The 16,570-nt window shown below is 41.5% G+C and overlaps 1 protein-coding gene across 2 annotated transcripts in view; it reads right to left on the bottom strand.

Moving 5' to 3' along the window:
- Positions 1–15,537, bottom strand: part of LYPLA1 (lysophospholipase 1) — a 106,064-nt gene extending 90,527 nt beyond the window's left edge. The window contains exons 1-2 of one of the 2 annotated variants that reach the window (XM_030214450.1): positions 15,235–15,537; positions 14,490–14,521 (exon numbers count right to left, since the gene is read on the bottom strand). In XM_030214450.1, coding sequence (XP_030070310.1) covers positions 14,490–14,521; positions 15,235–15,303 — 101 coding nt within the window. In that variant the 5' untranslated portion in view covers positions 15,304–15,537. The remainder of the gene's footprint in view (positions 1–14,489; positions 14,522–15,234) is intronic. The other variant, XM_030214459.1, reaches the window with a different exon arrangement.
- Between the last annotated feature and the right edge of the window lie 1,033 nt (positions 15,538–16,570).

Here is a 16,570-nt window from a genome sequence, read left to right on the forward strand (position 1 = left end):
TATTTTTTCACAGAGAGAGTAGTGGATACTTGGAATGCCCTCCCGCGGGAGGTGGTGGAGATGAAAACAGTAATGGAATTCAAGAATGTGTAGGATAAACAAAGGAATTCTGTTCAGAAGGAATGGATCCTCAGAAGCTTAGCAGAGATTGGGTGGCAGCACCCGTGGTGGGTGGCGGGGCTGACTTCTACAGTCTGTGCCCGGAAAATGGCAGATACAAATCAAGGTCAGGTATACACAAAGTAGCACATATGAGTTTATCTTGCTGGGCAGACTGGATGGACCGTAGAGGTCTCTCTCTGTTGTCATCTACTATGCTACTACGTAATAAAGATATAGTGCAATTAGAGAAGGTGCAGAGAAGGGCGTCAAAAATAATAAAGGGGATGGGACGACTTCCCTACGAGGAAAGGATAAAGCAGCTAGGGAAACTTCAGCATGGAGAAAAGATGGCTGAGGGGAGATATGATAGAGGTCTATAAAATAATGAGTGGAGTGGAAAATGCAGACGTAAAGCATCTGTTTTCTCTTTCCAAAAATAATAGGACTAGGGGGCATTCAATGAAGCTACGAAGTAGTACATTTAAAACGAATCGGAGAAAATTTTTTCACTCAACGTGTAATTAAACTCTGGAATTTGTTGCCAGAGAATGTGATAAAGGCGGTTAGCTTAGCGGGGTTTTAAAAAGGTTTAGACGGCTTCCTAAAGGAAGAGTCCATAGACCATTATTAAAATGTACTTGGGGAAAATCCACTGCTTATGGGATACATCAGCCATAGTGATTATATGAGACTTCTCCTATACCATATAACTGAACTTGTAATTTTCCTCTACTAGTTTGGTTTTTGTATTTCTGGGATAAGCAGAATAAAATGTTTTGTGCTTTTTTAGGATCTTGTTCTCCAATTTTGTTCAAATTTTATCCGTTGCGCGAGTCAGGTGTTAAACGAAGTTTCCCAAAATTTGAGGTCTCTAACTTCAACAGTTGCAGATCTAGACCCCCTTTTCTGAAAGGTTGTAAGTCCATGAGCACGCGATATTTACCAAAATGCCATTTTTGGGGTCTAATAAAATCCAAACATTTATAAGAATGGCTAAAAAATTCAAATCCTGTACAGTTTTTGATGCTAATTCTGATGAAATACATTTTAACATTATGGATGCAAAATCCAGTCAAACAAGTTGACTCAAAGTGTGCATCAAAATTGGTCGCGACTCATCGGAACATACTTGGACCAATATTCAGACCGCAACAACTTCCATGCAAAGATACGGACTTGAAATTTTGAACAAGCATTATGCTTGTGCTGGACATAATACTGCCAGATTTGCAACTAACCAGCACCTATAACCACCTGCAGGATCTCTTCAAAGTTGGAACTGTCAGCGGAAATGGTAAAATGTACCAAAGTTCAAAGCCAATTATTAGAAAAAGAGTCTGCCTGAATCAGCTTGTGAACAGTATCATCTGAAAGAGAAAATTGTGCTCTACAACACTGATATGTTTTTGTTTTGCAATGCCACCATTAAGTAGCCATTTACTCAGGTCAAAGTATGTTATATTTTGTGTGCGCGATGTATTGCGTTAGTCCATGATGGCTGAGCCATTACTGGTTATCACATTGAAACCAACATCCCCATCACCATAGGGACCACGCCCGATAGCCATGCAATAACAGCCACGGTTGGGTCTCTTTACTGCAGGATCCCAAGCCTGATTGTGGGTTTCTTTACTGTAGGATCCCAAGCCTGATTGTGGGTTTCTTTACTGCAGGTTCCCAAGCCTGCCTTCTTCAGTTACTTCACTGCAGGTTTCCAAGCCTGCCTTCTTCAGTTACTTCATCATTCTGAAAGCATCATTGATCTGCAAGAGAACGGTTTCAGGGAAACTATACTGCCGACCAGATGATGTCACTGATGGAGCTGGAATAACAGCAATCATAAGTTGTTCTGGGATCCAGCAAGTATCGCGTTTTACTGACCAATAAAATGAAGTAGTGGGACCATGAGGATGCATAAAGCTTATGAAAGCATCTTTCTGTTCAACTGACATTTCATAAATGTTTCCAATCCACCATAACAGCGCACAATAAATGATTGGACAATCAACCAATAAAATATGAATGAATAATTATATCAATACTTTTAAGCGACTATTAAGACTCAATTTCCTAGAAATGAAGAAAAATTAGTGCATCAAGTGTACTAAATATAACATACTTTGACCTGAGTAAATGGCTACTTAATGGTGGCATTGCAAAACAAAAACATAGTGTTGTAGAGCACAATTTTCTCTTTCAGATGATACTGTTCACAAGCTGATTCAGGCAGACTCTTTTTTAATAATTGGCTTTGAACTTTGGTACATTTTACCATTTCCGCTGACAGTGCCAACTTTGAAGAGATCCTGCAGGGCGGTTATAGATGCTGGTTAGTTGCAAATCTGGCAGTATTATGTCCAGCACAAGTATAATGCTTGTTCAAAATTTCAAGTCCGTATCTTTGTTTGCATGGAAGTTGTTGCGATCTGAATATTGGTCCAAATATGTTCCGATGAGTCGCGACCAATTTTGATGCACACTTTGAGTCAACTTGTTTGACTGGATTTTGCATCCATAATGTTAAAATGTATTTCATCGGAATTAGCATCAAAAACTGTACATGATTTGAATTTTTTAGCCACTCTTATAAATGTGTTTGGATTTTATTAGACCCCAAAAATGGCATTTTGGTAAATGTCGCGTGCTCATGGACTGACAACCTTTCAGAAAAGGGGGTCTAGATCTGCAACTATTGCAGTTAGAGATCTCAAATTTTGGGAAACTTCGTTTAACACCTGACTCGCGCAACAGATAAAATTTGAACAAAATTGGAGACATGATGGTGAGAAGGTTTAGACCACTTGGCATGGAATGACCCATCTAGGTACTGTTGAATAGGTGCTCCCCAGTCTAGGAATTTCTGTAACATTCGCTTCCACTGCACCGAAAGCCGCTCCATCAGAACAAATTGTAGCTTCATCCATCATGATCTCATGGTCGGAGCTTCAGCAGATGCCCAGTCCTTTGCAATCACATATTTTGCAGCCAATAAGCATATCAAAATAATTTTTGACACTGCTCAGTATAATCCCCAAGACTCCCCCCCCCCCCCCCCATCAGTATACAAAATTCTGGTGTTCCCATCTAATTTTTTTTTGGGTTCTAGCATTTGGATGTAGACACTTCAAATTGTTTCTTTGCATCAACAAGCTGCTTAGAAGTTGATGGGGTTAGTTTCCATCCTTTACTCTGCTCTCCCATTTAACACTCCTAGCTTTCTTTCACCATTATTGAAACCTCTCTATTGGGATTCCCTAAAGATCCTGTTTCAATAGCATCACTTCAAGGATACTCCACACTGAACCATGAGCTTAGTGACTGACGGCTGCTGCTCTCTCTCCTTTTTAAAAGTTAGCGTCAGCAGCCTGGTTCCATCCTGGTTTGAGTTGTAGCCCATCTGTTCAGAACAGGCTCTCCCTTTCCCAGAATATTGCCCAGTTCCTGGATATTAATAGTTTTTTAGTATAAGAGTTAGCTGAGTGTTTCTATGTTGAATGGCTTTCCTTTTACAATTGGCGTTCTTTTGTGATTTTAGTTATTGTGAACCACTCTGACTTGTCTGACAAAAGGGTGGTATATCAAATTATTTTAAGCTATAAATCTAAATCCTTCATCCCTGCATTGAGACTTCAGAGCTCTGCACATGGAAGAGGAAAAGTTCTCTAAACAATCTGGGATTTCAGCTTTCTACCTAAGAGCCTAAAATTTAGCTTCAAGAACCTCTCCCCCACATTTTCCTGTGTAACTGATATCCACATATACCAAGACAGCTGGCTCCTCCCCAGTACTATCTAGAATCAAATCCACCAGCCACCCAGCTATCTACATGCTTACAACCGCTGTCCTAATTCCGTCCTGGGCGGAAGCTGCTGAAGTCACATCCTTAGTGTGAGAGGATATTGCATCCCCTCGTTGGTCAGGGCCAGGCTACAGGATTACTTCCTACTTCACCAGGGTTATGCTCTCCTTTTAGGAGACCTCCTTCTTCCAAGGCAGCACAGAGGCTGCCAGACTGGAGATGGGACTTCTCTACAACACCCCTATAGGCCTCCTTGATGTACTTTTCTGTCTCCCTCAACTCCTCCAAGTCTGCTACTCTAGCATCAAGAGAACAGACTTGTTCTCAAAGAGCTAGGAGCTCTTTGCATTGAGTACACACATATATCCTCTCATCAACTGAAAGATCATACATGTGACACTCAATGTAAAAGAGTGTATGCATCTTAGTATTAAAGAGTAAACCTTTAAGGTACTAGGGATATTAGATTAATATAAATTGCCTTAAGATTATATGGTATTTTGTGTCATTTATTTAGCGTTTGCTTCTCAGAAAGCAATTAAATGTACACAAGAGCTTAAGAACTTAACAGCAGCCATACTGGGTTGGACCAATGGTCCATCTATAGCCCAGTATCCTGTTTCTAACAGTGGCCAATCCAGGTCACAAGTACCTGGCAGAAACCCAAATAGTAGCAAGATTCCAAGCTTCCAATCCGAGGGCAAGCAGTGGCTTCCCATGTCTGTCTCAATAGCAGACTGTGGACTTTTCCTCCAGGAACTTGTCCAAACCTTTTTTAAACCCAGATATGCTAATTGCTATTACATCTTCCAGTAAAGAGTTCCAGAACTTAACTATTCATTGAGTGAAAAAATATTTCCTCCTATTTGTTTTAAAAGTATTTCCATGTGAGGGGGGACAAGGGATAAGAGGGTTACACTGGGAATTATTGTTATGAGCCACGTACTGAAGAGTGACAGTATGTTATTAGCTATCTTCCTGTGAAGGTTTGGGATGTTTGTTGGTTTCTATGTCCTGTTGTATTATGTTTAAAAGTTCAATAAAAAATAAACATTTAAAAAAAAAGTATTTCCATGTAACTTCATTGAGCATCCCCTAGTCTTTGTACTTTTTTGAAAGTGAAAAAAAAAAAACACTTCTACTTGTTCTACACCACTTAGGATTTTGTAGACCTCAATCATAGCTCCCCTCAGCCATATCTTTTCCAAGCTGAAGAGCTCGAACCACTTCAGCCTTTCCTCATACGAGAGGAGTTCCATCCTCTATCATATAGTAACATAGTAGATGACGGCAGAAAAAGACCTGCACGGTCCATCCAGTCTGCCCAACAAGACAACTCATGTGTGCTACTTTTTCTGTATACCCTACTTTGATTTGTACCTATGCTCTTCAGGGCACAGACCGTATAAGTCTGCCCAGCACTATCCCCGCCTCCCAACCACCGGCTCTGGCACAGACTATCATTTTGGTGGACCTTCTTTGAACCTTTTCTAATTCCGTTATATCTTTTTTTGAGATATGGCGCTCAGAGAGGACGCCACAGTGGAGAAACTGAATGAATTCTGTCTTTACGGAAGAAGGAGGTAAGAGATCTGCCTGTACCAGAAATGGTTTTCAAGGGTGATGATGCGAAGGAACTGAAAGAAATCTCGGTGAACCTGGAAGTTGTACTGAGCCAAATTAGAGTAATAAATCATCTGGAGCGGATGGCATACATCCAAGGGTACTCAAAGAACTCAAGCATGAAATTGCTGATCTGCTGTTAGTAATATGTAGTCGTTAAAATCATGAACAGTACCTGAAGATTGGAAAGTGGTCAATGTGACGCTAGTTTTTAAAAAGGGTTCTAGGGGTGATCCGGGAAATTATACAGCGGTAAGCCTGACATCAGTGCCGGGCAAAATAGTGGAAGCTATTATAAAGAATACAATTACAGAACACGTAGACAAACATAGTTTAATGGGACAGAGTCAGCATGGGTTCAGCAAAGGGAAGTCTTGTCTCACCAATTTACTTAACATCATTGAAGGTGTAAATAAACATATGGATAAAGGTGAGTCAGTTGATGTAGTGTATCTACATTTTCAAAAAGCTATTAGTTCCTCATGAGAGACTCCTGAGAAAAATAGTCATGGGATAGGAGGAAAGGTTCTGGTATGGATTAGGAATTGGTAATTGCACTGTTAACTCCAGACTCCGTTCCTTTTATCTTGCTGCACCATATGCCTGGAATAGACTTCCTGAGCTGGTACGTCAAGCTGCATCTCTGACCGTCTTCAAATCTAAGCTAAAAGCCCACCTTTTTGATGCTGCTTTTAACTCCTAACCCTTGTTCAGAACCCTTATTTTATCATCCTCACTTTAATATTCCCTTATCTCTTGTTTGTCCTGTTTGTTTGTCTGTCCTAATTAGATTGTAAGCTCTGTCGAGCAGGGACTGTCTCTTCATGTTCAAGTGTACAGCGCTGCGTACATCTAGTAGCGCTATAGAAATGATAAGTAGTAGTAGTAGTGGACAGAAAACAGAGGGTAGGGTTAAATGGTCATTTCTCTCAATGGAGGAGGGTGAACAGTGGAGTATTGAAGGGATCTGTACCGAGACTGGTACTATTTAATATACTTATAAATGACCCCATAATCCTAGATCTATGCCCACCAGGTTACAAAATCTCCCACTGGACCAGAACAGGAAAATGAGGAGGTATCGCCCTAATCTACAAAAACCACTTCACCTCAGAAACTATAGCAGAATCAATAACACCACAACTCAAAATTGCAGCAGTAAGATTACAAACCAAGTCCCTCATAGAGCACTTGTCCTGCATAATACTCTACCAACCCCCAGGAAATTGGAAAGAAGCCCATATGACCCTCATGGACTTCATCTCAGACATATGCATCGCAAACCTAACATGGTAATTTTAGGAGATATAAACCTACACCTGGAGTACACAAACAAACCACACACAGGAATGCAAAGAATTCCTCCAATTGTGGGACTTCCACTGGCCACATGTAAAGTCAACACATGTTAAAGGTCACACACTAGATTTACTAACATACAAACTATCCTCAAACCATACCTTCTCAATAATGGAACAATGGGAACCCATTCCATGGTCCAACCATTTCAAACTAACCCTAACCTTACACTGGAAGAAGAAAGGTCCTTTCCTCACTCAAGAACAGACACCATACAATACAAGAGGGAAGACTGACCCCACTGGGAATCTCTGTACGAAAACAACTGGTCTACTCAAATTAACACAACTGACTTCCTCACTGAATAGGATTTTTACATCTTTCATCCCAAACATAACAGCACCAATACGAATCAAAACCGCACAAAAGTGTAGCACAACACTCTAGTTCAACGAAGAGCTAAAAATGCTAAAAACACAATCCTGAAGACTCGAACAAGATTGGAGAAAAAACACAACCAATCACTAAGAATGGAAAGAAATTAAAAAAAAAATACAAATATAAAATAAGACAAGCCAAATAGAACAAATAGGCACAGACCACAAAATGTGAAGAAACTATACAAACTAGTAAACAATATACTCAATACCAATTCAGTAATATCTTCGAATGCAAAACTCCCACCTGCTGATAAACTAGCCAAATAATTTGAAATAATCTTCACCTGGGAAACACTCACCCGGAATGCTTTATAAATGAACTGGATCGGAACCAACTTCACCCATCTAACTGCCCAGACAGTAGAGAACGCACTCAGGAAATTCTTCTGCGCCCATTGCCAACTAGACACCTGCCCCAATTATATCTTGAAAGACCCCCCCCCCCCCCCGAAGTGATTCATCACTGAACTCATAGACAACATCAACTATATGCTCCAACAAGGCCTATTCCCTCAAGTTAAAGGAAACACTCTACTAACTCCCATCCCAAAAGACACCAAAAAAAAAAAAAAAAGCCGAAATCTCAAATTACAGACCAATCGCATCCATAACCCTAACGACCAAATTGATGGAAGGCATAGTAGCCAGGCAACTAACAGAATACCTCAACAAATTTGCAATACTGCACGAACCTCAAATCGGGCTTCGAAGCACAAAATAGTACAGAAACAATACTAGTCACAGTCCTGTCCAGATTCAAACAAGAAATAGCAATGGGCAAAAACATCCTGCTACTTCAATTTGACCTACCAAGCGCATTCAACATGGTTGACCACTGTACACTTTAAAATCCTCGACAAGATAGGAATCAGAGGATGAATCTTTAACTGGATCAGGGGATTTCTAACCTCAAGGACATACCAAGTCAAACGCAGAGATCTCCTCGACCTGGAAAGCAGAATGCGGGGTACCACAAGGTTCACCACTCTCGCCCATATTATTTAACCTTATGATGACCCCACTGGCCAGAGCAGTAGCCAAACAAGGCCTTAACCCATTTCTATATGCGAATGGCATCAATCTACATACCCCTCAAACAGAATCCCTCCGAAATTACCAAAGAAATAAACAGCATGAGCATGTGGAATCATGGGCTTCGGCATTTAAGCTAACAGAGAAAAAAACTCAAGGTCTCATTCTCTCTTCTCAATACAACACTGAACGTCCCACCACCATCACTGCCTTGGATTCCTCTCTCCCAATCTCAGACAAATTGAAAATTCTAGGCATAACAATAGATCGCAACCTAACATTTGAAAACCAAGCTAAGATCACGATAAAGAAAGTGTTCTACACAATGTGGAAACTCAAACACATAAAACCCTACTTCACCAGAGACATATTCCGCAACATGATCCAATCAATGGTACTAACCCAAGCACACTACTGCATTGGAATCTATGCAGGATGAAAAGACCAAATCATAAGAAAATTACAGACAGCACAGAACACAGCAGTCAGACATATACGGAAAAACTTGCTTCGATAGCGCAAAACCCCTTCTCCAAAGTCTCCACTGGCTACCAATAAATGCGCGCATAACCTTCAACATATGCTCAATCATAGAATTATCTACGGCCTTGCACCAGACTACATGACCAAACTAATCAATCTAACTCTAAGAAACACGATGAAATCAGTGAGATCATACTTGACTCTTCACTACCCCAATTGCAAGGGACTGAAATACAAATCATCATACGAAGCAAGCTTCTTCTATATGGGCACCCAACTCTGGAACTCACTGCCAAAAAGACTCAAACTCACCAACAACTACCTCAAATTCCGTAAAAACCTAACATACCTCTTCAAGAAACTACTTGCGCCAGTGTCTACTCACCTCAAAACAACTTAAACATTGCCGAAATAAGCTCAGAAATGAAAACAACAATTCTAACCACATTCATCAACTTTCTCACATGCTATTCATACATTTGTACCCACATTTTCCCACCTATTTGCAGGCTCAATGAGGCTCACGTAGTGCCGGAGGTGCGAATGCAGACTCTGGTGTAAACAAATACAGAGTGATGAGGAGGTAAGATAAGGGTCATGTGGTAATAACCAAATGAGATAGGATAAGGTTCATGTGGCATAGCCACATAGGGGCGTCGTACACGGAAGAGTTTTGTTTCCATGATGTATTTTGATAATAGTGTCCATACTGTATTTTGGTTTTGTTGTATTGCAGCGGTCAGGCTTTTATGTTGGGTTGGTAGGGTATGCCTTTTTGAACCAATAAGTTTTTAGTGTTTGCATAGTACACGCCAGTTTTGATCATATTAAGAACTATACTTCAACAAAACCAATCTCTAATCTTATCTCTTATATTATGTAAGCTACAATGAACCCACCGATAGGTGGGGAAATGCAATACATAAATAATGACATGGAAATCGGAACGACGAGCGAGGAGATCAAAGTTGCAGATGATACAAAACTATTCAAGGTTGTTAAAACACGTGTGGACTGAAATATTGTAGGAAGACCTTAAGAAACTGGAAGACTGGACATCCAAATGACAGATGAAATTTCATGTAGAAAAATGCAAGGTGATGCACATTGGAAAGAATAATCCAAATCAGTTACCTGATGCTAGGGTCCACCTTGGGGGGTCAGCGCTCAAGAAATAGATCTGGGTGTTGTTGTAGATAATATGCTGAAATCTTCTGCTCAGTGTGCAGCAGCAGCCAAAAAAGCAAACAGGATGCTAGGAATTATTAGAGAATGGAAGGTGAATAAGACCGAAAATACTAAAATGCTTTTGTATTGCTCCATGGTGCGTTCGCACCTTGAATATTGCGTTCAGTTCTGGTTGCCGTATCTCAAAAAAAAAAAAAAAAGATATAGCAGAATTAGAACAGGTTCAAAAAAGAGTGACGAAAATGATAAAGGGGATGGAACTCCTCTTGTATGAGGAAAGGCTAAACAGGTTAGGGCTCGTCAGCTTGGAAAAGACAGATGAGGGGAGACATGATTGAGTTCTACAAAATCCTGAGTGGTCTAGAAGGAGTAGAAGTAAATCTATTTTTTACTTGTTCCAAAATTACAAAGACTTGGGGACACTCAAGGAAGTTACACAAAAATACTTTTAAAACAAATAGCAGGAAGTATTTTTTCACTCAATGAATAGCTAAGCTCTGGAACTCTTTGCCAGAGGATGTGGTAACGGCGGTTAGCATATCTGGGTTTAAAAAAAGGTTTGGACAAATTCCTGAACAAAAAGTCCATAGCCTGCTACTGAGACAGACATGCGAAGCAACTGCTTGCCCTGGGATTTGTAGTATCGAGTGTTGCCATGATTTGGGTTTCTGTCAAGTACTTGTGACCTGGCTTGGCCACTGTTTGGAAAACAGGACACTAGGCTAGATGGACCATTAGTCTGACCCAGTATGGCTACTCTTATGTTCTTAAATGTTGACTTCACATAACATTGTATAATTAAGATAAGCTGTAGCCAAATTGTTGGGCAGACAATGACCAATACAGGTCTTCTGCTGCTTCTACATAGTAACATAGTAAGTGATGACAGATGTTCATGTTACCTCTTCTGATCTCAACCCATTAGTTTTGCAGTTCAGCCTCATCTAATCCTTACCATTCACCATAGAAAGAGGAGCTAACTTGCAACCCCCAAGCTGTGGGCCAACCTTTTAAAGTTTATTTGTAAGCTGCTAAAACTAGTTGACATTTTGCTTATTTCAGTAAACAATAAAAAAAGCTCTCTTTTGCCTAAACTTTGTATTTGTAACTGTTTATCAACAACTACTCTAATGAGAGCAACACTCTGGAAAGTTAACTCAAAATGCTGAAAGGGAAGGTTAGACAGAAGAAAAGGAATAAAGGTTTTGTGTATCTTCTGTTTTATATAACTTGTAGTTACGCTAAAGATCTTTTCATTGTTACCTGGCTTTCAGCAGAAAAGCCAATAGGAGCACCATTAAATGATACCAATTTTAAACAAACAGAACACACTTACAAGTGACAAACATGATTTGCATAGCACCATTTTACTTGCTGCTTATCAACCCAATAACTTTTCATCCTATGGAAGACTCCAAACACATAATTTACAAGTTGGCCTACTGAAAGCTATACATCCTGAAGCTACAGAACCATTAGAAGTTGCCTACCACTATACATAAAATAGGCAGTTGGGAACCCTGCATGACATGACAAACCCATGCACTATGGATACAATATACCGTGCTGTACTAGGTTCCCTCTATCTGCCTCAGTTGTCACTAAGAGGGGCATAATCAAACGGCACCAGTGAAATCAATCTCCGGCGATCTATTTGGCGGCGCCGCAACAGCTGGCCGGAATCCTATTATCGAAAAAGATGGCTGGCCAACTTTGTTTCGATAATACGGTTGGGGCCCGGGCCAAATGCCACAGATCACCGGGTTTGAGATGGCCGGCTTTGTTTTTCAGCAATAGGTGGAAACTGGAACCGGCCATCTCAAACCCGGCCAAATCCAAGGCATTTGGCCATGGGAGGGGCCAGCATTCGTAGTGCACTGGTACTTCTGGATGTTTAGATCTTGCTGATCAGTTATGTTATGACTTACTTGTTCAGGAGTGCTGTATTTTGTGATACTGTTTTGAGAAATGTTCAAGAAAGACTTCATACAATGAAAAAAGTCCCTGCCGTGCATTTCCCTTGATGGCCGTCCCTGACGTGCACTTCCCTTAAATAGCCGTCTTTCTCATTGATGGCGTCTTTCTCTCCGAAAGTGCACTTCTCTTAATGGCCGTCTTTCTCCCTGAACCAGGGAAATCAAAAGTTTTTGCACACTGCTTTTTTTGTATTAACAGTGGATTTGAACCAGCCACCTCTACATTACAAGACCAGTGATGTAATCACTTGGCACAGCTCCACTTACTTGGGTGTCCCTCCCTTTTGATTATACCCCTCCAGGTCTCTCTCCAGCCACTCACAGACAGCTTAACGCACTGTGAGTGGCTGAGAGAGACCTGAAGGGGTATAATCAAAAGGGAGGGACAGCCAAGTAAGTGGAGCTGTGGCCAAGTGGTTACATCATGGCTCTTGTAATGCAGAGGTGGCTGGTTCAATCCTACTAAAAAACTGAGCAAAAGCTGTTTTGATTTCCCTGTTTGGGGAGAAAGCGGCCATTAAGAGAAGTGCACTTTCCAGGGACGGCCATCAAGGGAAAATGAACAGCAGGGACTTTTTTAATTTGTATGAAGTCTTTCTTGAACATTTCTCAAAACAGTATCACAAAATACAGCACTCCAGAACAAGTAAGCATAACATAACTGATCAGCAAGATCCTTTTTTTTTTTTTTTTTTACGAGCTGGCCGACTGGCTTTCCCCTCCTAGGAAGGAAATGTTTTAAAGTTTTTTTTTTTTGGGTGGGAGGGGGTTGGTGACCACTGGAGGAGTATGGGGAGGTCATCCCCGATTCCTTCCGGTGGTCATCTGGTCAGTTTGGGCATCTTTTTGAGACTTGGTCGTGAAAATAAATAGACCAAGTAAAACCGGCCAAATGCTCGTCATCGCCGGTTTTCTTTTTTCCATTATCAGCTGAAGCCGGCCATCTTGTAAGCACGCCCACATCCCGCTTTCACTACCCTGCCGACAACTTTGAAGTTTAGCCGCCTCCGCGACGGAATGCCGGCAAATGTGTCCAAAAATCGGCTTTCGATTATACCGATTTGGCCGGTTTTAGGAGATGGCCGGCCATCTCCCGATTTGTGTCGGAAGATCGCCGGCGATCTCTTTCGAAAATAAGCCTGTAAGTGAACTAGTGGGTGGGTCCACAGGGCTAGCCTACTGAATGTGCAGCACCATGCTTAGAAGCCAGCAGATCCTCAAGGCTCATGCCAGCCTACTCTATACAAAATGTCATGCTCAGAAGCCAGGTGTTCAGCAGACAGCCAGCTCACCAACAATAGGAGAGGGACCACTGACCAATTGTGATGGGCCTGTTATTTATGCTACTTCTGGTAAAGTTGTTAGTCAATGTGCGAAATGCGGGCAGGTGACTGTGCTTTAGTGCCCCTCCCATTAGTGAGATGCAGTTTCTATATGTTCTAACTATGATCCCACCTCTCACAAGTAATAGCACTTCTCGCTTATGGAGCAATGCAGAAGCAAGGCCTCACACAAACACAAAACATCATCATATACACACCACAGACATGTATCTTGAGTAGTGAAAGTTGTTTTTTTACATTCTTCCTGTCAAGCATATACCAGGTTGGATGGCTGGGCCAATTACGGATCTGCTGACGTCTAAGTCAACACACTGCCGTCATAATAACTAGATTTCAGAACTTCTGCTGATGCTTAATTGTATTAAGTTATGAACCCCAAGGGGAGGAGATATACCACCAATCAATGTCCAAAAAAACAAATCAATCCTGAATATATATACATACATTACAATTATAAAGTACTTAACAGCTGTCTCGGGAAGTGTACTAACACCCCAACTCTTAAACTGGGGTGAAGGAATAATAAGAAACTTTCAGTATAAGCTGTTTCCTACAGCCAAGTCAAATGTTTAGTGAGAAAAACACTGAACTCCACCCCCCCCCACCCCCACGGTCTAGCAGCACTATACAAATAAGTGGTAGTAGTACACTTCAATGTTCTACACATCATAATGCTTCTCAATATTTTCCAACACCATTTGTTTAAACAAGTGACTTTTAAACACACAATACTTCAATGTTAATAAATGTTTCTTGAATATACAAGTTGGGGTGTTTGTAGCAATCCCGAGACAGCTGTTAAGTGTTTTATAATAATGCATACATATTTGTTCGGGATCAATTTGTTTTTTTGGACATGCCTAATTATAAGCAGTCATCTGGAGATAGGGAAATAGCTACTGTAACTGAATGTAGCATACCTTGAACTACTAATGAAATGTACAAGCTAAACAAATTATATACATACACACACACACAGAGAGGCATATTTTCAAAGCATTTTGGGAGGCTAAGTTCCATAGGTTTCTATGGAACTTTGGGAGGCTAAGTGCTTTGAAAATGAGCCTCAGAGTCATCAGGAAGCCAGTGATACTGTGGAAAAAAAGTTACACACTAAGCATTGTAAGGACCACCAAGCATTTCTTAGATCAAGAAGTCATAACTATAGATTAAATATAATTTCATGAACAGAAAATCACCCTACCCTGTGTCTCCTAAGCCATGGAGGAAGATAACCTAAAAACACAAAAATAAGATACAATAAAAGCATAATCAAGATTTATTTTTTTTATCTTGCAAGTAACAATGAATAACATAACTATGAATTTTTAAAAAAGTAAACGATACAAGTAAAAATATTATTCAGTTGTACAATGCCTTTGTACAGTTTTGTGTCAATATGACAGTGAGTATGCGTCACCAGTGACCTTCACCAGGGAAGTACAATACTGATCAAAATATTGTGTAGAGCCCACAGGCACCTGTCATGCGGTGCACCTGCCTCGGGCTAGATTTTTGACAAATGACACCCATTAAGTTCCTTCTTCCCATGCACTTCTCCAATTCAAACGTGAACGATAAAGCTGTAAAAATGATTTCAAAAGTCATTTCCCGCTGGGTCCTAGAACACAACGCATAGATACCAAATGTCTGGCGTGTGACCAGGGGACTGGCAGTGCAGCAAACTTAGCCTACTCGCCCTGCCCCCACCCCAGGACTTTGCCCCAGCCGGGCCCCTGGCAAATCTCCCTCTGTAGCCAGCTCTCAGCATCTCCTGTCCCCTGTTCAAGAAAACTTTCCAAGGAGCAAGGTCACTAACGTCACTGCAGGCTGGAGCAGGGCTGAGAACAGCTTGCCGGGACGGGATTTAGCTAGTAGCTGGAGAACAGGCTCTTTAGCTCGCAGCCTCAGAAGATTAGAAAGAAGGGAAGGAACGGCGGGACACTCACAGCGGCCGTCGCTTTCCTGGCTGCAGGCACGATGGCAGGGAGCGGTGCTGACATGCTGTTACCGCACATACACCAGACCAAGAGCAGGCATCCACCCAGAACACAGACAGCAGCGGCGGCGACAACAACCGGAGAGCTAAACGAACTCCGCACTAAAGAGTAGCGCACGGCCAGCACGAGCACACCTTACATCTACAATGAACCGGGAAAGAACAAGAAGAGGAAGACAGAGCGACAGCGCGCGGGTGCACAGAGCCGCTGTGTTTCCGTTTTTACAGCGCAACGTTCCCGCCCGGCGCTGCCGTGCGCGCGCACTGAGAGGGGCGGCACCATTCCGGCCTCCTTGATTAACGGTGGAGCTCTAGCTCTCATTTCACCCCCGCCCAGCCAGCCCTGGAGTGCTCTCTGATTGGCTGACGATCTTCACTGTGCCAGGAGTGGCTAGTCTAATTGGATCCTGCGGTTGTTTTTTTTTCTCTTCCTTCCTTCTTCAGGACCCCTCCCATTTTCTGTTCTGAGGGTTATGAATGATAAGCAAGGTGGCAAATAATGATGCCATGAATAAGGGAGGTGGTGGTCATAAAACTTGAAAAATGCACTGGTATTTGTATTTTGCACGTTATTAGGAAGCGCCTCTTCTTTCTCTGGAATTAAACGTTATATCCCACGGGGAGTAAGGACAGAAAGGGTTATCTCCACTGGGTTTAATTTGTAGACAAAAAGGAATTGGATCGGTGAAATGGACTGCTGCGAATTGTTAGTCTCCAAGAACACAGTCACTCAGCACAGTCAAGGGGTGAGGGGTCCCTCTTGAGAGGGAGATTTTTAGTACACGCCCCAGCCACGCTCACTCTGCCTTGGCTCCACCCACTCCAAGTCATCTTCTTGAATTTCTTTTGATGAAGGCATAGGGGGGAAAAAGATTTTAAATGCGCCTCCCAGGTTTCAACCCAGTTTATGTTTAATTTTATGTATCTTTTATTTATTAGGATTTATTTACTGCTTTTTTTGAAGGAATTCACGCACGGCGGTGTACAGTAAGAATAGATCAAACATGAGCAATAGACAATTACAGCAGTAGAAATACACAAAAACAATACAAAGTATGGCATGGTATACTATTTACAATGTCAACACAATATGTAATAGAACATTATAGGTGATAGCAAAGATGTAACATATAGAAGGGTAAGAAAAGTAGGAAGAGTTAGAAAGTAAGGTGATTGATTTTAAGAAAGTTCAGGAGGCCAGAGAAATGGTTAACTGTGATCTTGGCTAGGGTAGGGTAGGAGTGGATAAACATGTTCTGCTGCAGTATATGCAGTGTGAGTGAGAC

The sequence above is a fragment of the Microcaecilia unicolor genome, chromosome 1 (genome assembly GCF_901765095.1).
Source record: "Microcaecilia unicolor chromosome 1, aMicUni1.1, whole genome shotgun sequence".
Taxonomy (NCBI): Eukaryota; Metazoa; Chordata; class Amphibia; order Gymnophiona; family Siphonopidae; genus Microcaecilia; species Microcaecilia unicolor.